This window comes from Charadrius vociferus, unplaced genomic scaffold (genome assembly GCF_000708025.1).
Source record: "Charadrius vociferus isolate BGI_N301 unplaced genomic scaffold, ASM70802v2 scaffold90, whole genome shotgun sequence".
NCBI classification, from domain to species: domain Eukaryota; kingdom Metazoa; phylum Chordata; class Aves; order Charadriiformes; family Charadriidae; genus Charadrius; species Charadrius vociferus.
Genome location: NW_009647222.1, coordinates 8,393,628 through 8,415,365, shown reverse-complemented (window position 1 = coordinate 8,415,365; position 21,738 = coordinate 8,393,628). Strand labels below are relative to the sequence as shown.

The following is a 21,738-nucleotide window of genomic DNA, read 5'->3' as shown; positions in this document are numbered from 1 at the left end:
TCTGCCAGGTAAAAGAGAGGATGGGAGTTGTTGGGCCGGGATGGGCCGGGCCGGCCTTGGCCTCTGCCGAAGGGGGTGTAGCGTGTGTGCCCCGGCAGCTGCGGGTGTTGCTGAGGACGGGTGCGAAACCTGCCGTCTGACCTGTGTGAATCCTCCTTATTTTAATATTTTAGGTTTTTCACTGAGCTCGTATATATTTTTTCGGGTTTTGTGTATTCTGTAATTCAGCAGCATTTGCGTGGACGAATTCGATTTTTATACTAGAACCGTTACAGAAACATCTAGAAGCTGAGTAAGTTTGAGGAGTGTTCGGTCTAAGATGAGTGGTCTGAGTAGCGCTGGTCTAAGACTAATTTTCCTGCGTAGTTTGGGTCTGCAAGTTATGACGTCGGTCCTCATGTAAGGATCTGATGTTGTAGTTGTCTCAAAACTATTGCTTTCAGTGATGCTGTAGGAGAGGGAAAACCAGCCTATCGATGTGAAACAGGAGAATGCACCCCCACTTCATTGCAGAGTTCTCGGGCTTTGTAGTTGGGGAGAATACAAGGGCTGCTCCTGTGAGTCTTGCTAGATAAGAAACATTTACGTTATAATTTCATTTGGTATGTCTGTCAGTGAGACATCGAAGTACAGATGCAAATATTCATTTATAAATAGAAAGATGTACCTAGCATTTCTTAAGAAGTTTCCTTTAATCAGAAAAGTGGGGAGGGTGATATTGTGCATCGTCGTTGCTTTTTGAACGGTATACTTTCACGTTTTATGTATTTTATTCCTCCTGGGAAAAAATAGTTTCTTCTGGTTCAAAATCTAGTATACTAAATATATGTAGTAAGAGTTCTAGAAGATATTTGTTGCCATGTAAATTGATTTTTAAAATGGGGATTTTTGTAGTTTTTTTAAAAGCTTAGCAGGTTTGTAGGAGCTAATGTACACAATATGTAATCTAAATGCTGTAAGGTAACCTCTTTAAAACTTGCGTATTCTAGTAAGATAATTTTATGCTATATGAATTGCACAGTAATCTTGTGATGTAATTTTTTACCTTGTACAGTTTCTTTCTGATTTTAATATCTGTTTCTTTTAGGAAGAAAATGAAAATATTTTCTGAGTCTCATAAAACTGTTTTTGTTGTGGATCACTGCCCTTATATGGCAGAATCCTGCAGACAACATGTTGAATTCGATATGTTGGTAAAGAATCGGACCCAAGGAATTATACCTCTAGCACCCATATCAAAATCACTGTGGACCTGCTCAGTGGAATCATCCATGGAGTACTGTAGAATAATGTATGATATTTTCCCTTTCAAGAAATTGGTAAGCTCTTCCCATACTGTGTATGATAGTTGATAGTATAGGGGATATTTTCCCACTTTAATTTTAAATCTGTTGGTTAGATTAAAAGATCAAGCACAACTTATTATAAAAAAAAAATTGGTGTCCTGTTGATGTGCTTTATAGCTATTTAAATTGGTTTGGGTGGTATATTAATCCCATTATGTATTTATTTTTGGGACCTGTCATTGTCGTAATGTCACTTTGTAACTCCGTGCAAAACATGAAGACAGGGACTTTAAGGTAACTTACAGATTTATTATTGTGTTCTCCTGAGCTATAAGTTTAAAAAAGCTTGAGTGAGGTATTGCTTCAAATTGTATTTTGTTTCTAAGCACACTTGCTGGCACTTCATAAGGTTTTTGGTGTCAACTTTGAAGGAATTCTGGGCTTTAGGAAGAGATAGGATCACCCTGAAACTACCAGTTTGAAAAAGTGTGAGAGCTTCCTGGCACATAGCTCCTTATTTAGAAAAATAAGTGCCTGGTGGGTTCTGTAATATTGTATCAAAAATAAAGGTAACTAATCCCTGAATTTTTAGGTCTTTTCACATTATTGAGTAAACCATTATGCAGTGTCCTAAAGGTTAGTTACCCTGGGGGGAAAAAAAGAGTTAATCAACCTTGTGAAATTGGTACAAAGTAGTGATGGTGGAATACTGGCTGTATCAGAGAGCTGCTGAGGCAGAGGTCAGGCACTAACAAATACCTCTGGTAGTTCAGTGATTTGATGCATGTCAGCTGCACTGCCTTGATGGATTGCATGTCCTGGTTCTCAGACAACAAATGTTTAATTTAAACTCTAGTTTAGAGCATTTAATACACAATCAAGTCCAGTTATGAGATTATATCAAGCATATGCTTAATGGATTTGAATCATTTGGCTGAACTGGAGCTTGTGTGATGTGAGAAACTGAAATTGAGATGGAAGGTGTTCTTCCTCTTGACTTTTTTTTGGTCAACTTTAGAACATATTTTGCTCTGTGATGTTTATTAAATCTTGCTAGATACTTACCCCTGTGATCTACTCTGTCACTCTTTAGAGAATGATTTCCAGTATTGCAGTATTAGAATTTACTTTATTTTGTAGCTATTCTACTGAAAATATTACATAGTTATTAAAATACTTAATAATATCCTGCAATGCTAATTCAACGTAGAGGTTGATTTAGTGGCTTAAAAATATAAATAGAAGTTGTTGATCAATGGCTGTTATCTTACATGTGCTTTTTTGATCCTTTTAGGTGAATTTCATTGTGAGTGATTCTGGGGCTCATGTCTTGAATTCTTGGACTCAAGAAGATCAGAACTTGCAGGAGGTATGCTTTGTAACTGTTCTTTTGGTTTGTAAGTCTAGTTTAATTGCGGAATAAATACCAGCTTCTTACTATGTTCAATATGAAATAATTTGTTAATTAAAATGTTGATGGATCTGGTCTGAAATTATTGCATAACAGAATTTTAAGTAGCCACCTGTGAGGCTGGACTGTTTTATAGGCAGCTTTACATAATTTAAAAACAATCCAGTAGCTTTGAGTATAGAGTTATGTATTAAGATAAATGTTATGAAGAAATTACCTATGTATTTCTTATAATTTGGTGATGCTTCTTGAATTTTAAATTTTGGACTTTTTTTACATTCATATGATAGGTAAATAAACTGTGTTTAAAAAAAAAAAAAGTAAATACTCTCTTTGCTCTTGTTTTGTTTCATACTGAATGGTCTTGTCCTCTGAAAAATTTACTTCAAGGAGGAACTGAATTTCCAAATTCTCAGGAAAAAAAAAAGCAGATGGCAACTGATAATATTAGACTTTTTCAGGCATTGGATATAACTTGTTATTTTAGCCAGGTATTTTTCTGTGATACATGAGAATATTAGATTCGCAAGGCTTAGTAACAATTAATAAATGAATTGCAAAGGATAATTTAGGGCCTAATGTTTTCCAGAAGCTGGTAACATATAATGGTCTTTAATTGCTCTGTTTGGTTTTCTCCCAGCAATATTAATTTGCATGTAAAATAAGTTATGGATTTTCTCTTAACTGATCATTTTAACAAATGACTGTAAAGTAACTTGCAGTAATAACTTTTTAACTAGTTGATGGCAGCATTAGCAGCTGTTGGGCCACCTAATCCTCGGGCAGATCCAGAGTGCTGCAGCATACTTCATGGTCTGGTTGCAGCAGTTGAAGCACTCTGCAAAATAACAGAATACCAGCATGAGGCTCGAACCATGCTCATGGAGAACGCAGAGCGTGTTGGAAACAGAGGAAGAATAATTTGTATTACTAATGCAAAAAGGTAGGTATGATAATGTGCTTCTACCATTTAAAAAAAAAGTTATTTCATACACTTTTATGTATGTCTTTCATTGATTGTTATGAAGTAGTGCCCTAAGTAGCTGGCTTTTTTGCGTTCTTTGTTAGATCGTATCTTGCCTTATTAAAGGTTTCGTTTATGGAGGTCTGTTACAGTAACAAACAAAAATTTCCCATTTGAAATAGGAGAGCATTTAGTGGCTTGTGGCTTTGAACAGGAGGATTGATTATCCTGCATGAAAAAAAAAAAATTATAAAATTTCTTTCTAGTGACAGTCACGTTCGGATGCTTGAGGATTGTGTTCAGGAAACCATTCATGAGCATAACAAGCTTGCAGCTAATTCGGATCAGTGAGTATACTTTTTACAAACATAGTTTCTCTTATTCTGTGCTTGCCTGTATATATCCTCTATGAAATATGGATGTGTTTTTATCACTTAAATTTATTCTGGTGAACTGTTTGAATGAATGCCTGTGTGAAATAGAAGGTGCTAAATCATTATATTGTTGACTTAGAGCTGGTGTATAATCATTAGCTTTTCAGTATCATTCTTTATCCTCATACTACAGGATTTCTTTAGGGTGTTACATCTTGCTCCAAAAAGAGAGACGTAACTGTGCCTTCTTATATACTGTATATTTGTAATCAAAAATGCATCTGATGCATTTTTTCTTGATAACATTGCATTAATTTTACATTCATCTTCCTTCGACTAAAATAGCTACCTTTGAAACTAGTTTTTAATTTCTAAATCATTGTGTGCGTTATTCCCTTGAGATAAAGGAATCTCTTGAAGTACAGGTTGCATCTCTTCTGAGAAGTCATTTTTCCACCGTATGTTTTGTCTAATTAAACAGTGAACCGTTTGGCCTGGGGATTGTGTGTTGCCTTGTAAAGTGTATTGTAGGTTGAGATCCTGTTCTTGGTTGCTCCTTAGGCACTTAAGTAGCAGAAGTAGGAGTCTCCTATATTTACTTGCTGCAATTGCAGTTTCATGTACGTATAAAGGACACTGCCCCAGGGAATTGGGTTCTAAGTCCAGTGTAAAGACAGAAAAGTGGTCTCATTCCGCTAGGTAGAGATGTGGAACAATGTCTCGATCTCTCCAAATTTCCAGTCACATTAGGACATAAGCAAGCTATTTGGGTAGTTGTTTTTGTGTTCACTGGAATCCCCTCATTAATATTTGTGCACACGCTTGGAGACACTAATCCTCTGTAGTGTCAATTTTTGGTTGAATGAAGCTGAACAGGTTTCACCAGTGAAGGAACCATTGATACGTCTGAAAAGAAACACAGTGTTGTAGCATCAGAAGAGCTAGAAATGTTATACTTTTTTTTTTATTCTGATAAAAAACTTATTTTGAAGTGTGTGCTTTTGAAAGTCATTAACGCACTCTAGTTTCTACAGAATGCTTTCAGAAACAGTATGTTGTAATACAGTTTTCTGATTTTGTGTTTTGGAAATCAGATGAGTCTTGGGAGAATTGATCTAATTTTTAGGAGATAGTCTGCCACACTGGAGGCTAAATAAAATGTTTTTATTTTTAAGTCTAATGCAGATTCAGAAATGTGAATTGGTCTTGATCCACACTTACCCAGTTGGTGAAGACAGCCTTGTTTCAGATCGTCCTAAAAAAGAGGTAAGGAGCTTAAAATGAGACAATTTATACAAGGATTAGGAACTATATCAGACTCAAAATAGACATGCAAATTAAGTATTCAGCGATAAGTTTTGAGCCTCTGGTAAGGTGTAGGAAAAAGTACAGGTGATAATTCTTCGAAAAGTTGTGGTGGCAATATGCAGGCTGTCAAGTGTAGACTTTTTCTTGTTTTGTAGTCTTCATGCATATATGGTATCCCCTTTTTTCATTTCATTACTTAAATTTCTTGCATTAATAACTCATGATTAATTTTCTGTGAAGTAAGCCCGTTAGTGCCATAGAATGATAGTCTTGGGTTAGATTTTTTTTTTTTTTTGAGAAGGAAATCCACGTTTAGGAACCTAGTGGAAAACCATCAACTACTTAGTGTGTTGAATAGGTTAGTTGAGGAACTTTGCTGCTATTCAAGCATAAGCTGCTAGCTAGCACAAGCCCTGTTTTCCCAAATATCTGTTGCTGAATGATGTGGATATTGTTCAGCACAGCATATTCTATGTTATGCAGACTAACATGTTAGCATTTTTAGCCTTTTGGTTGAATGGTTTTCTCATTCAAACAAAATTGGCTTTTGTGTATAAATTCTGTTGTTCCAATGTTAGCTAACAGAATGCCTTTTCAATGAAAGGCACTGAAAAGCATATCTGCTTCCAAGTGAAAGGACAGTGTATTGTAGGAATGTAGAATATAAGTTCATCAGATACTCGCAGTACTCTACAGGTACTTTTAAAGATTCTTTTACGAAAAAGGTGAAATGGTGCATATAAGAAATTATTCTATATATTAACATTACAGTTGTTCAGTAACAAAAGCACATGTGCTTTTGTACGCTTAGTGGTGGTTGTTTGAAACCAAGTACGTACAAAATGCTTTGTAATATATTCTGCTCTTCATCGGTCTGCTCTGCTCAGTATTTGAATGTGCTATCTGTAAGAAAGAGAAAAGACACAAGAAAAAGTCTTATTCTTAACATGAAAGGCATCTAGTCCTGCATATTACTTCATAAAGGACTATAATAGCTACCTTCCTGAGATTCTGTTCTACAAAACTCTTTTGTAGTTGTCTGAAATCAAATAAAATGTGAACAGACTAGAATAAATTGACTGCTGCTTTCCTCTGTAAGACAGTAATCTCTATCACTGGGGTTTTTTTCTGCGTCTTTTCTGTTTTGTTGTTTTCAAGAGCCTAAACCCAATGTCCTTGTTGGCTAGGGAAAAATCAAATGCATCATATGGCTTGTGTTTGTTTCCCTTCTGTATATATGACGCACTTACAGGTAGGCATGTAAAAATGACTTTGTTCCTGTTACTCAGCAAGTAAAAGAGCGAAAAACTAGGCCCAGAGCTGCTATTAAGAGGATTTCTTCCCCATGTTGTGATACCAATTCTTCCTATTAACAATTAATGACTCCAGTTTTTTAGCACACTTCTTTTCTTTCTTTTTTTTTTTTGACAGTTTGTAGCAACTGCAACTATAACAACTGGCATAACCTACAAAATTCTGAATGAGAAATAATTTTTGCTGCTTCTTAGTTTCCCATTGGCATAGGTTTTTTTGGGTGGTAGTTTTTCTCCCTAGTTGAATTTAGCAGTATAAATGCGCTTATTTTAGAGTTTCAAATGAATAATACTGTTACATGATACTAGAGCCTAATCCATTAATGTATACTCTATGTCAATTTATTTTAGCTTTCACCTGTTTTAACCAGTGAAGTGCACAGTGTCCGTGCGGGGCGGCATCTGGCTACAAAACTGAATGTTTTAGTACAACAGCACTTTGATCTGGCTTCAACCACAATAACTAACATTCCTATGAAGGTAATATTGTGTCTATAGCTTTCTGTTAAGTAGCTGCATCACTTCTAAATTTGTTTGAAAGCTTCTAATATTTATTTTAATTAAATTTTTACATTGTTTTTCTCTCCATATCATATTTTCTGTTTGTTTTTTTTTTTATTAGCCCACATTCAATGTCTGTGACCAGGTTAGTAAAAATAAAGGAGGGGAAAAAAAAAAAAGTAAAGAAGGATCACAGAACAAAATGTTGTATTGCTGAATCTCAATTTTTGATGTAGCAATACAAGTGTTACTTCAGTTCTGTTTGTATTATTTTATATAAATACAATCTTATTTACCTCAGATTACTTTGTCTGTGATTCTTTTGCCTCTTTCTAGTTGTGTTTAGATATTCTTGACCCTTGTGCATTATAGTGGCATAGTGAGTCTTTTTCCTCTGTTTCATTATCATGCCCACCCAACATAAAGGTGTTTGTAACTAATAGCTGATTTTTGACTAAAGGCTTTCCAGTTTGAAGATCCATAAACCAGAAACAGGGGGACAGGGAATATATCCCGTTAAAGATTAAATTAAGCATCTTCTGTTCAAAGTTGTTTATGTCCCTATTTTTAATATTTTTTTATCGCTACTGGGAGGGAAATCGGTGCAACTAAGAATTTCAGGTATTAAGTTTCCAGTAGTTTTCTGATAAACAGCAGGAGACAACTGAAACAGAAGGGTCAGTATTCAAACAAAAAGGGCAGGGGCAGATAAACTTTCCTGATTTAAAAAATGCAAGTGCTAATACTGTCAATCATTACTTGCATCTTTGAAAAGTAGCAATATTGTAGGGATTTTATAAGTTGAAACATGAAATTAAAAATTATTTTCACAGCTTAAATGCAACTTTGGCATGGGTCATGGCATAAATGTGACTTAAGTTTGCAAATACCTTGTCTGTAACTTTCTGACCTGTGTGCTGCTGGTATGCCTCTCCCTTCTGCCTTTGTCCTTATAGTAATAGACTATGTTGGGTTCTCTGTGGTTTTTTCTTTTTTTTTTTTAAACTTGGAATAAGTTACCAAGGTTACTGTTCTGTTTTTGTTAGTCCTCTGCAGCTGTTTAAATATGCAGTGTCCTCTTTACAAACATCCATTTTTAATTAAAAATAAAAACTTGCAGCTGCAAGTACACTTGTTATATCTTAAATGCAAGGAAATGATAATAAGTTCGAAGTGTGTTTTTTTTCGTTTGGATTCTTGAGATTTTTAGTTATGAAAAGTAATTGCCAGTCTAGTCTGCAGTGACCATTTGTTGCTGCTCAGTAAGTTGTAACTGCTGGTAGTATTCAATATATTGTAGGCTTCCTTATCTTTGTTAAGTTAAGCAGCTTATTTTAAAAGCTAAATTAAAAAGTTAATTTTTTGCCTATATTTTACGCTATGCACACTGTCGTGACGTTTGTGTAAAGAGGAAACCATAAGATTTCAAAAAAGAAAAAAAGAGGAAAAGCAGGTGGCTGCATCTTTAAACAGGTCAGAGAGCAAACAGTTTCCTCAACATTGCAATCCCGTTGTTGTCTGATGCACTTTGGAGGCTTTTTGTTTTCTTCTGGAGTGAAAGGTAAATGTAGAATCATTCATTTATGAAAACAGTGACCTCTAGCTAAAATAGCTATATTTATTCTTTCTACTTTTGTCTTTTAAAGGAAGAGCAACACGCTAATACATCAGCCAACTATGACGTGGAGCTGCTTCATCACAAAGAGGCACACATTGACTTTTTAAAGAGTGGTAAGTAGAAACAGTGCTCTAAAAGTGGCTTTTGATCAGCCTGCTGAAAGTATTCACAAAGAAAGATTGCGACAGTCAAATTGATGTCAATTTCAGGAATGATTAGCATATTCTTAGTTACTCCTTACAACCCAAGAACTTGGTCTTTAATGTGAGCATTGGAGTTTTACTCATTACTGGCATAATTTACTGGCATATTTTAATACAGTAATAAGGGTATAACGATGAAAAAACAGATCAGACTTATCAGACAAGTTTTCACATATGTTCAGGATATTTGCCTGAGATTTGAGAGAGGTTGTCAAATTCTTTTTGAGATATAAAAAGTAGATGAGAAACTAGACGTGCGGTGATTTTGCAAAAGAAAGTACTTGTGGGTATTTGTGGAAAATTAGTCCTTGCGCAACTGAACTTCTAATCTGTCAGTTAAGTAATAATAGTTCATGTTACTTATATCCCATAGACCTGCTTATGACAGTAATTGCTTTGGAAAACACAACAGTTATTTGGCTTTTGAGCTTCCTTGTTGTATTTGAAATACCTCGTATCCTTTTTGTAAGTCTGGAATTATTATCTAGTATTCCTCTGAGGTGAAATTCTAATAACTCAGTTTTGCATAAGTCTTACTGACCTCAGCTTTTTTGTTCAGGAAACAGTGCTTGATATAAAATTTTGTTAATAAGCCAGGCTAATAATTCTGTATTAGTAGAATTAAAAGAAAGCCAAGCAGTGAAAAACCCCTCGGCCTGTACCAATGTGTTAGGGAATGCTTAGACTGTATGCCTTTTCAGTGCTGAAGTCTCATTTTAAGCTTTTAAAAGCTTGCATATGCTTTGTTTTCTTTTACTGCGTTGATTGTAACTTCTGTTACATGATCCAGTATCGTTAAAAGCTTAGTCAGACTTGCTATGTGTGTAGAATACATGTATTTAGATATAGGCTGTAGATACCTGTTTTAGTATCTGAAGCTATATTATATAGTTTTAAAACATACTAGAAAGTTGATTGTGGTTTAACTTTTAAAAAGTGAAGAATTTAACGAGTGAGTTATTTATGTCAGAGTTATTTAACAAAGAGTGGGTATTTCTTTTCCGAACCTTGAAATCACATAGTCTGTAAGTAGTCATTTTAGGGAGTTTGGGGTTTTTTTTCTCCTCTTAAGGGCATTACCATTACTTTGAGGAAAAATAGGTAGCACCTTATTATCTACAAGTACTGTGCTCCATATTCTAGCGGAGGAAAAAGAATAGAATGTTACAGTAATGACTCACCTGAATTTGTGTTGCCATGTTAAAAGCATAAAACTTCACTGTAAGGGCTGATAAATAGTTTTGTAATACCTATTGGCTCAAGGAATAAGTCTGCTAGTAGAAGCCAAAAGCAAACTCTGACTGCAGCTCCTCTTCAAATTTTTTCCATCAGAACTTTGAGAGGAAAAAGTCTGTTCTTGGATCCTGTAAATTTTAGTTTTTTATTTGTTCTTAAATAAATCTTTCTGCTGTAATAGCTCTGGTGCTAGGAAAGTAGGAATTCAGTTACATTTATCTTATTTCTGTGAAACATTGCTAGAGAATTTTTAGATTTAAGTAAGTTTGGCCTTTAGATATTCTGAGAGTGACTTCCTAAAATTATTCTAGTTATTTTAATTTAACTGAAAAACAAAAATCCACTTTTGCAAGTTACCTGCATGATTAATAAGCAAATCGAACGAAACTTTTGTAACTGCCTTTGATATGAAATAAAAGAAAACTTCTTACATGAAAGATTAGACTAAACCGTAACAGACGACATAGTGTTGCATGTTGATGTATGCCTTTCATTCCTCCCAGTTATTGTGGATTTGAGCATATTAAGTTACTATGCTACTGTAATTCTGATACTGCATGCAAAACTCAGTTAATTCTTTCCTGAGATAATGTGAGTCAAAGGTGATGAACAATCGCAAAACTCACTAGTAGAAATGTAGTTTAATGTGTTGAGGAGTATTGATAACGTCTGTTTTAAGGCCTTCAGGTAGTTCTTGCCAGACCAGTTATCAGTGAGATGTTGTATGAAAGTATTTTAATGATTAAAACAAAACATCTACAGCCAGTAGAACGTGTTGAGTGACGTTCAGGTGGAATCTAACATAGCAAAGATACTGGATGACGCGACCAAATACTACTTTCCCCGAAAAGCCCAACTTGTCAAATGTGCCTTTAAATGATATGTACAAGAAATGATCAGCTCTGACTTTTGTTAAGGGTTCTGATTTCTGTGTGGAAAATTAAAGAAGATATTGTCTTGAAGTCCTAGGCATTTTAGAAGAAAAAGATGGCTTGTTATAGATAAACCAAAACATATCTATAATTTTCTAAATGTTGAATCAAACCTGTGGAACATACTGTGGAGTTGCAGTATTTTATTTGCTGAACTGGTTTTTAAATTATATGTAGTGGATGCTGATTTTAAAAGGTTATTTTTTCAACTGCCACTGCTAATAACTTTTTTGCTTAAGTTTATCTAACTTTTTTTAAAATTAGATTGCATTTTCTATATGCTCATGTTATAAATATTTTGTGCCTTTTAAAGTTTAGAGTTTTTTGTTGTAATAAAGAAAATATGGTTGGTGACATGCTTTTTCTGACTTTATATTGCAGGTGATAATCATGTAGGTGGCAATAGCAGAGAAGGCACATTTAAAGAAACTGTAACATTAAAATGGTGTACTCCTCGGACAAATAGTGTGGGTAGGTAACATGGTATCTTACCAAACTGATATTCTAACTTGTGTTAAACACTGTTCTCTCGGTACGCTGATAAGAATCTGAACAAGGATGTAATTCACTTTTTCATAATGCTGGTTTTACCTTTTGCTCTATAAACCTTGCTGCTGACTGCACCCTGCTTTACCAATGGTCATACGATGCTGTCCTGTTCTTGGTTAATCAGTGGTTTGTTTAAGAGGTCAGAGGGGTAGTAATGTTTTTCTTGGTGGGTTTTTTCAATCAAGTATCATGAAGTTGTTCCTTGACTACAATGTTCAATAATTATTTGCCCCTCCCACAGGGCCAAGTATACCTTCTCAGTTCTACAGTGGTGTTTTTTTAACCTAGTGGATTTGAGACGTTGAATGTTTTTTTGTTTTAATTCTTGTTTCGGGGGAATCAGTCTTGGGGGGGGCGGGAATCAAAGTACTATCTTTAGTGTAATCTTTAGAGTAAAAAAATCTCTGAAAGGAAATTAAATGTATGCAATGATACTATCAGTAGACTGGTCCCTCCATATTAACTTCCAAATCTGAGTAAGGGAGAGATCTCTACCCGAATCTGAGCAAAGGAGAGAAAGACAGGGAGATTTGGGAAAACATAGGAACCACCTGGCCATTCAGCTCATGCACCCTGTAGACTATCAGCAAGATATGTTGAGTCTTTGAGCCAGCAAATCAAAAATATAGGTGAGAGAACTAAGAGAAGTCTGACTCTACAGTGAAATAATTCAGAAGATAACAAACTAGAGGTCCTGCTGGAAATAGGGCTTGGGAATGTACTAGGTTCTCGAGAGTTGTGAGGAGCCGATGAAAGGAGCAGACTGTTAGATCAAGAGACAGTTCTTCAGACTGTGGAATAGCTGCCTTCTCTTCCTTTTATTTTGTGGGATATTTTTTCTGTATGTGGAACTACATGCTCAACTTTTCTATTAATTTATTTTTCAGAATTACACTATTGCACTGGAGCATACAGAATTTCACCAGTAGATGTAAATAGCAGACCTTCTTCATGTCTTACTAACTTTCTCCTTAACGGTAACTTTTTGTCCTTTGCTAATTATTTAACGTTTTAATTGTTAATATTGTGAATAGAGCACTTACCACATTTTGGTTTGTATAGCAGTAAATGTCTATATACTGTAAAAAATGTCAAGTTTATTTTAACGTGTCCTATTAATAAGAGAAGAAAGCTGTTAAATGTACTCAAAGGCGAATGGAATGTGTTTTGAAACTTGAAGATGGGAGGAAAGATGTAAAGGAGCAAGTACTGAATTTTGGTAGTTCTTTTCTGAATCCAAATGTAGAATACTTTTCGGTTTATGCTATTTAGTAGGAAACCCTGCTTTCAGTAGGTGGTAGTGCACTCAATCACAATGCTTACTGTGACTATTGCAAAATATTAGCAACTTATGTCTTTGCCTGATTTTTAGCAGATTCTGGGCAGCCTCAGAAAGCTCTTTTAACTGGGTTATGACCAACTAAGTATGTTGGTCAATTGAAGCAGACATACATACATGTACTGGGATTGGTCAGAAAGGAGGTTAGATTTTTGCTTACCTGCAAGATTTTGCCTATTACAGCGAAGAATCTTGCTATAAGAGGTTGCCATTTAAATACATGCAAAAAAAGGTAAGCCAACACTGTTTGTTCCAAACAAGTAATATGTAGTCAATGTTAATTACATGTGGTTTTATTTAGTTTGCAAGCAAAATTGCATTACAAACATCCTTTTAATGGGATGTCTTCTTCAGTCAAGTCATTTGAATGTCTAAATAAATGTGCAGTTGTTTTATTAAACACTATATTTTTGTGTATTTTTCTCTAAGGATTCTTTACTGAAAAAGTACTTTGATTAATAAAAATTGTTAGAAACAAAATTAATAGCATATTTCAGATAACCACTCTCTTCTAATCTTCTATTTTTGCTTCCTCATAACAAACAATTTACTTGTAGAATGTGCCCTTTTATACCTAGTGTATTTTACTGAAAATAAGACAAAGGCAGTTTTACTTCTCCATCTGAAAAACGGTATCTCTTTTAAGCATTAGCCAATAATGTCAATTGATACCTTTATACTCACATAGGGTATTTTGTTACTTTTTAGAAGTTGCTGTCAATGAGAGAGTTTCTACAGTAGTTTCCCAAATAAGTTTAGTATACAACATAATTTGCAATAATTAAAAATAGCAAACTGCCCTTACACAATATACCATTTTAATGCTTTACAAATACGTATTTTTCTAAAGAATAACGCCATACAGAGAAAGCGATTTATTGGTCCAGATGGGAGGCTTTTTTGATCTTTCTGTGTAAAATGTAAGAGCATATGTTCTGTGTAAAGAGATGGAGTAAATACTCAAAGGAGATAACTGTTTCCTGTTCAGCTAGGTGAAAACACTAATGGATTCAGAGTCTTAATGGCTAGGTACAAACCTATATTATGTGTATGCGGTTTTCAATTTAAAGTTGTAGCACGCAGTAACTAGTGAAACTGATCTCATTTCCAACAGGTCGTTCTGTTTTGTTGGAGCAGCCACGCAAGTCAGGCTCTAAAGTCATTAGTCACATGCTCAGCAGCCATGGAGGAGAAATTTTTCTGCATGTATTAAGCAGCTCGAGATCAATTCTAGAAGATCCCCCATCAATTAGTGAAGGGTGTGGTGGAAGAGTCACTGACTACCGTATTACAGTAAGATTCTTTTCTTTTTGTTTTGGTTTGTTGTTTTTTGTTTTTTTTCTTAAGCTGTTGCTTGTGTCCGATGACAAGAGATGTAGTGCAATAGATGTGTAAAGGAAATGTTGGTACATTTTTCTGGAGAGCTGGAGTGGATTGCATGGTCGAATTGTTTCTCTTTGTACTACCGGGACATACTTAGTTCAAAGTAGTACTTCTGTTTATTGTTATGCCTGCTTCATAGGATCCTTTCTGTGCTAAGGAAGTATTTGCCTCCTTATGCACTATTGGTATTTAAAGTTTGTTCTGTTTCTAGAATAACATTTTACTTGGCAAGTTTTTTCTGTGGGCTGGATACACATAGGACTATATGCTGCTTATTGTCAGAAGGATAGATTGTGTGTGAATGGTTTGTATGATAAATAGAAAAGATGAAGTTGTCAGCTTTGAACACTGGATGTGGAGCAGACAATCAGCTGCATTCATTTTAGTTTTTTTCCTTTATTTTTTTCAACACATCCTTTGTATCTGTTGTAGGCAAACAGAAGTGGCTTCCAGAAAAACATAACAAAACTCTTACCGTAATGAAGTATCTTGCAGATCCAGAAGGCCTCCCCATTAAAAAAACTTGTGTCAGTTTTTAACCCATATTTTTATACAACTATTGTTAGTGTTCACCCTGAATAATGTACATCTGAAAGATAGAAAAAGGGCTCCGGTTGTTAGGGTCAGACTTAGTGGTGGGTATGGTACATGGTTAGAGATAAGCAAGACTATGCTGTTTCGCCCATTCAGTGAAAGTTACTGTGTTAGAGAAATGCCTAATTGTATCTTGTTTGGTTATCATTAGGATTTTGGTGAATTTATGAGGGAAAACCGATTAACTCCTTTTCTAGAGCCCAGATATAAGATCGATGGAAGTCTTGAAAGTCCATTGGAACGTGCAAAAGATCAGTTAGAGAAACATACTCGTTACTGGCCTATGATTATTTCTCAGACTACTATCTTCAACATGCAAGCTGTAAGTAACATGGGGTTTGTAACCTTTTATTCTGTTCTAGATTGTTTCACCTTGCCACTTGATGAAATACTAGCTATTTTATGATAAATCACTTGCCACAAAATCAGTTTATTTTCAGCTGAAGTACTCTGTACTTAATGTCAATAGATTATTGGAATGCTAACTAAATAGGGTAGAATATTTGAACCTGACCGCTACAGTGCTGCTGGGTAAAGAAAATACACATCTGCTTATATCTGCTCAGTTATTACTAAATTGAGGATAAGAGGGGGTGGGTTTGTTGTGTGTTGTTCCAGGGTTCCACTGCTTTTGATTTCTTCCTTCCTGTTTCTCTCCTGTGACATTTTGTTTGACTTTTGTTTTGTCTTACAGGTAGTGCCATTAGCCAGTGTGATCGTAAAAGAAGCAATGACCGATGAGGATGTTCTGAATTGTCAAAAAACAATATACAATTTGGTAGATATGGAGAGGAAAAATGATCCGCTGCCAATTTCAACAGTTGGTACCAGAGGAAAGGGTCCAAAAAGGTTACATGCCTATCTTTTTGTTGATGATGGACTTTTTTTTTTTTTTTTTTCAGAAATACTCTATTGACATTGTTTTCATACCAAATTCTTAAAATTTGGCCAAAGGTAATACGTAGTAAACTAAATTCTGTATGGATACAAAGCAAATGCTATGAATACTTTACGTACATCCATTTAGGGGCTATTACAGTACTGATACTGCTGTATGTTAGGAAAAAAAATACATCCATTGATGTATTCCAATACCCAGGAATTGTGAGTGTATTAAATGTGAAAGCAAAGATAGTTATCAAGAAAGGTAAGAGATTGATACAAGCTAGGACAGAGAAAGTGGAATAATTTCAAATTAATAAAAAGGATAAGTTAAGCATATTATAAGTGAACAATGCTTTAAAATTGGGTTATATTAGAATAGCCATCCTTTTGAAACAGTTATTTAAAATATGGGCTGCTATTTTAAAACAAATATGGAGTATGTCGATATCTCAATCATTGTGATGTGTGCATTTTATTTCCAAGAATTGGCTGAAAAGAAATTCAGCTACAGGAGATTTTGCCACATCACTGGAAGTTATTTACAGTAGCATGGTACAATTCTTTCTGAATTTTTTTATGTAAAGAATTAAATAGTAATTAATTTGCATGTCAGTTTATGTGTGGCCATCTGCCTCTGCTGACATTGCATAATTAGAAAACACCTGAAAGGACTCAGAAATGCCTTTTGGCAGTGAGATCTTGTGGCAGTTAAGAATTTGATTTTAGTGGACATAGTCTATTTCAATTTAATCGTAATTCTGGATGTTAACTGGGAAATGTTACATGCAATGTGGTTTTAAATTTAAAGGATGCAGTAATCCCAGGCGGATAGACAAGAGGACAGAGAATCTGTTTAGAGTTATTTTTGGGTTTGGGGTTTTTTTGGTTTCTTAAGGTCTGTTTTTTAACCTTAATGTATTCAGTGGTTTAATGATCTAGGTAATCCTGTATGTAATATCTTTTTTTTTTGGCCTTGCTTAGAGATGAACAGTACCGGATTATGTGGAATGAATTGGAGACTCTTGTACGAGCGCACATAAACAACTCTGATAAACACCAGCGAGTCTTAGAATGTTTGATGGCTTGCAGAAGCAAACCCCCAGAAGAAGAGGAGCGCAAGAAACGAGGTAGAAAGAGAGAAGACAAAGAAGACAAGTCAGAGAAGTTGGGCAAAGACTATGAATCAGATAAGCCATGGCAAGAATCAGAAAGGTAAATTTCATAAAGTGAAATAGAACTGTAGCTTAATTTTGTCCTGCCCTACTACAAAGGGGAGAGGAATTGTGGTGAAACACTTGCAGATTTCAATTTGATGTGTTCATGCTTGGGATCAGTCACTATTACCAAGCTTGAGAAATGGGCTTCTTATTACATTGCCTGCCTATCAGACTTCTCAAATTAACATATTTTGCAAGCAGTATGGTTGTTGGACAACTTGGTGATCACTTAGCAGGACTTTGCAGATTGAGGAGTCACTGCTGTTGGATTTTATTGAAACCACATCACCTGTTATACATTAAACTGCTTTATAGAAATATAAACTGTGACTAAAAACTCAAGACAGGCAGTTATTTTCTTTTGAGCTGTAGATAGGTAGATCTACAGTTCAGGTAGATAAACAGTCCAGATTGATTTGGCTCTTCTCTTTAGTCGGATGTCAGGATTGATTGGCTGTATACCTACCATCTGTAATTCATGTTGTTATTGTAACTTGTCTAAGTGGTAAGCATCTGTCAGTCTCTTCTGTTTTCTGCCTTTCAAACTACTATTCTAAAGAGATCAAAAACCCCTCATGGTAGTAAGCTTAATTTGCATATGTTTTATGCATGCCACAAACATTTAGCATAGGAGGACATTTTCACCTACATTATTGTCACCATTCTGATGACCTTTCATGTCTCTCTGTGTATGATCAAACTATTCATACAATTGCTTTTACTTTCACGTGCGGGACAAAAATGGGGACTGAGATAAAACAGATTTGGTATAGAATAGGTCTGAATTCACATAGAAAAGATAGGAAGTTGTGTGGTATTTTTGTATATTCATTGTTACTTAGTCTTTTCTTCAAAATTATGATTAACTGTCTCAACTACAATATAAGTACTGCTAACTAACTGAGCTGAAATTATATTTTAGGATCCTTCCCTTTACTTAAGGCTTTATCCCGAGGATTATGTGGCTGGTTTTCCCTACTTTTCACCCATTCCAAGGGGTCAAAAGAAATTTTCTTGTGATATGGGTTGCATATAACTTTGAGGAGTACAGAATGGTATTGCGAAACATATGTGCTGCTCTAAGTGTATTTTGCTTCACTGTTTTCCATCCTTCTCGAAAAGGTTGAAAGGTCTTTTGGATCGTGAAAAAGAAGAACTAGCAGAAGCTGAAGTTATCAAAGATTCCCCTGATTCTCCTGAGCCACCCAACAAAAAGCCTCTTATTACAATGGATGAAATGCCCGCAGTTGAAAAAGCAAAAGGTAAACCAGAAGAATTGCAACAGAGATTTCTTTTCAAGATAGAAGCTGTTGTACCGGTCTGTATTTTCTAAAGTAATGAGATGAGTTGTCTTGGAGTTAAAGCTAAGTCAGTGAGGATAACTTTAATTAAACACTCAATGTTGAGAAATTATTGATAAATATGTTAATCTCAACAGGGCTATGTAAAAAGAGAGATAGCAAGATACTGTGTGGGCCTACTCATAGGCACTTAGGTTGACAGGGGTTTGGACAAATTTCTGTTCGTGCTATTTGAGCTACTGCATGTCAGAAATGCTATTTAAGGACAGGTATCAGAAATTGCTGTCTCCTGCTGACTGATAAATACAAATGTGCCTAACCAGTATAGTTGTCAGAATGGACAGTTCTTAATTCTCTTCCTTGGTGTGAGCGATCTGTTGCAATGGCTGAGCTGGTGTTCAGATTCTGCATTTGAAGCAAAGTCAATCTCATATGAAGCAACTACTCAGCTGTTATCACTTTGCACATTTTGAATTTATTTAGCCTCTTTTATAAGATTGTTTAATGTTAGTGGTTTTAACATGTTGTACTACCGTAGTTTGTAATTTCTTCTAAGCCTTTATCGTGAAGTAATGTTTAAAAATTCAGAAATTAAATCATTAGACTCTTTTTACTTGCAATTTTAGGGCCAATGTCCTTGCTGTCTTTATGGAGCAATAGGATTAATACTGCCAACTCTAGGAAACACCAGGAATTTATTGGTCGTTTGAACTCTGTCAACAATAAAGCTGAGCTATATCAACATCTGAAAGAAGAAAATGGGTTTGTATCAGTAAAGACATTGTTACAAATAGCAGTAGTAAATATGCAGTATGGAGGAATATTTCAGTTTCAGCATTAAAAAGACTCCTTACTCTTTTGAGGATTAAAATGTATAAATACATTCATTTGTCTCTCAGTATTGATGGAGAACTACAGCAGTGTTTGCTTTTCAGTTGTTTGCATCTGTGCTGAGCAAGGCTGAATGCTGATAAATGGTCTTCCCTTAGTGATTGCCCTTGCAGCAAAACCCTTAAACTTCAGGAGGTTAAACGGTAGCAAAGTTGAGATTTCTTGTTCCAGTCTGTTGCTTGCTTTAGCTTCCAAAGGAATGGCAAATATAAAAATATTGTCGATAGTAGAGTGGTTGAATCTCATGCTGTGCTGTAATGAAGTTAATAGTAGTCCATGTTCTACCAAAAAATACTGAAAAACCAAACCAATCTCCTCTTAAGTAAATAAGCTGGTGTGGTAGTCAATGATCAGTGTAAGAAGGGTGAAAACTAAGACCTTGAAACAGGCTGCTAAAGCTCAAACTTCAGAAATAGATTCTCTGTACTCACATGATTATGGGCTTTTGTCTTTTGGTGAGGCTGATAATGGATAGCTTTTTGTGGTTGTTGCCGCAAAATTTCTTTGCGGAAACCTTTCCTTTATGTATCAATTGCTGCTTAAAGAAGTATTAAGAGGAGATAAGATTGTGTATTTTGGGGGTAGGGAGAGACAGGATGGCTAGTGAAGTAAAAAATTTATTTAAAAATATTTAGGTCTGATTTTCTTTTCTTAATCTGTTGATTGTATTTCCAGTAACAAGCCTTACCAATTGTTGTCTTGCATTGCAGAATGGAAACGACGGAAAATGGAAAAACAGGCCGGCAGTGATGATTAATACTGTTTCTTTGGACAAAACTTGGCTGAATCACAAAAATATTTAATGCTGGAATTGATATTGGTACCGTTTCAGTACAACTGTATAGCTCTGTTTTGATTGGTTTTTACATTTTTCTATTCTTATTTTTGCTATGAAATACGAAATCCGCATATCACATTAAACGAATAGTGTGCAAATAGGAGCTGTCCTGAAGTATTTTACGGTCATGTTTTTAGGACAAAGAAAACCTGTGCTGCCGTGGACTAAATCAAGTAATCAAAAATGTTAGTTAAAGTCCTTTCCCTTAAGTCTCGTTTAATATTTCAAAATCAGTGATGACTGTTTAAAAAAAAAAATTTCAAGTAATTGATAATTAACTGATAATATTGTTAATTTTGGTTCATGAACACTTTTATTTATATGAAACTTCCTCAGGAGTCCAGAATTATGGAAAAGACGGCACACTGAGTACCTAGTCACTGAGCTGAGAAAATGCCAGTTGTGGTTTTCAACTAAGGGGTGGGAGAGTGAGTGGTTTTACAGCTAAAAATTGTTGGTTTAAGGACTTCTAAAAACTGACCAGAAATTATCTTTAGAAAGCAAAGCCTTTCAGGTTGTTATGCTGGAGATAAGTCTTTGTAAGCAAAGCAAAAAGAAAATAAAATTTTTGCTAATCGTTAAGTTATTTTTTTGATGAAATATGCCCTCTAAGACACCTCTGGTTTTAGGTCTAAGCTTTTGGAAAGTCATGGGGAGACCTATTCTGAATTTTAATGGCTGTGAAGTGACAATGTTCTGTCTTCAGTTTCTTTGAGTAGAGCCTCTTTTTCTCATAATGGAGAGTAGCATCCTCAAAGAGGAAAACTGTCTTCACCCAGTGTTTGTGATCTAATCCCTTGTAAAATTTTGGGTTGGCTTCCAAATGGGTCAACTTGAGTGGGCTAAGGAATGATGAACAGCTAAGGTCTCCAAGTATATCAGCCTTCCTCTGATGTGCATCCGTTGCCTTATTCTAGCTTGTATAAGCAAGTGAAGGTCTCACAGACTTGGTATGTTACAGTTTAAGTTGATTTAAGACACATCTTTGTGAGCTTTTCTGAAACTAAATATATTCATATTTCTTCACCTGAAACTTTAAATACCATAGTTTGTGATGGCTAGATCTGAAAACAAATATCATGCCAGTATTCTGTGCTTACACTGGTAGCAGAGTCCTTCAGCTGTGTTAAAGTACCATGTATAGTTTCAAGGGGATTATTTAGCCACTGTGATGCAGATGTGTTTTCTGTTACGATTTTAGAACCATTTTTACGGAGTGATTAAAGAGTACGTGCATGACAGTATGATTTTATCACGTTCTAAAACTTACGTAGCTTGTACAGAAGCAGTGTGTAATTTTTGGAGATCCTGAAGTCTGAAGAGTTTTATTTTCACTAAATTGAAAAGAGGATATCCTGCATCACCACATCTCTTGACACGCCGACTGAAATGTTCTGATGAAGAAAACTATAATGGAATTATTGTCTCAAAAGTTTCTGATTTTTTTTTTTTTAATGAGATTGTACTGTATATCAGTCTGGATACTTCTGTTGGGTACTAAAGCAGTTTTAAAGTCCGGAATCTAGGGAGTGTGTAAATACCAGCTTTCTGCAATTTGTTGCTAGTCTAGAGAAGTGTAATTGAAAAACTTACCC

At 35.2% G+C, this 21,738-nt stretch overlaps 1 protein-coding gene across 1 annotated transcript; it reads left to right on the top strand.

Annotated features, from left to right (window-relative positions):
• Nucleotides 1-1,093: 1,093 nt before the first annotated feature.
• On the top strand, nucleotides 1,094-20,400 carry ASUN (asunder spermatogenesis regulator). The gene is made up of 16 exons (XM_009879683.1): nucleotides 1,094-1,319; nucleotides 2,581-2,655; nucleotides 3,438-3,640; nucleotides 3,928-4,008; nucleotides 5,211-5,301; nucleotides 7,008-7,136; nucleotides 8,804-8,888; nucleotides 11,528-11,617; nucleotides 12,583-12,672; nucleotides 14,149-14,327; nucleotides 15,163-15,333; nucleotides 15,706-15,860; nucleotides 16,878-17,108; nucleotides 18,236-18,375; nucleotides 19,041-19,176; nucleotides 20,016-20,400. Exons 1-16 carry the CDS (start codon nucleotides 1,095-1,097, stop codon nucleotides 20,053-20,055), a joined length of 2,121 nt encoding a protein of 706 aa, XP_009877985.1. The 5' UTR covers nucleotide 1,094; the 3' UTR covers nucleotides 20,056-20,400.
• The last annotated feature ends 1,338 nt before the right edge of the window (nucleotides 20,401-21,738 follow it).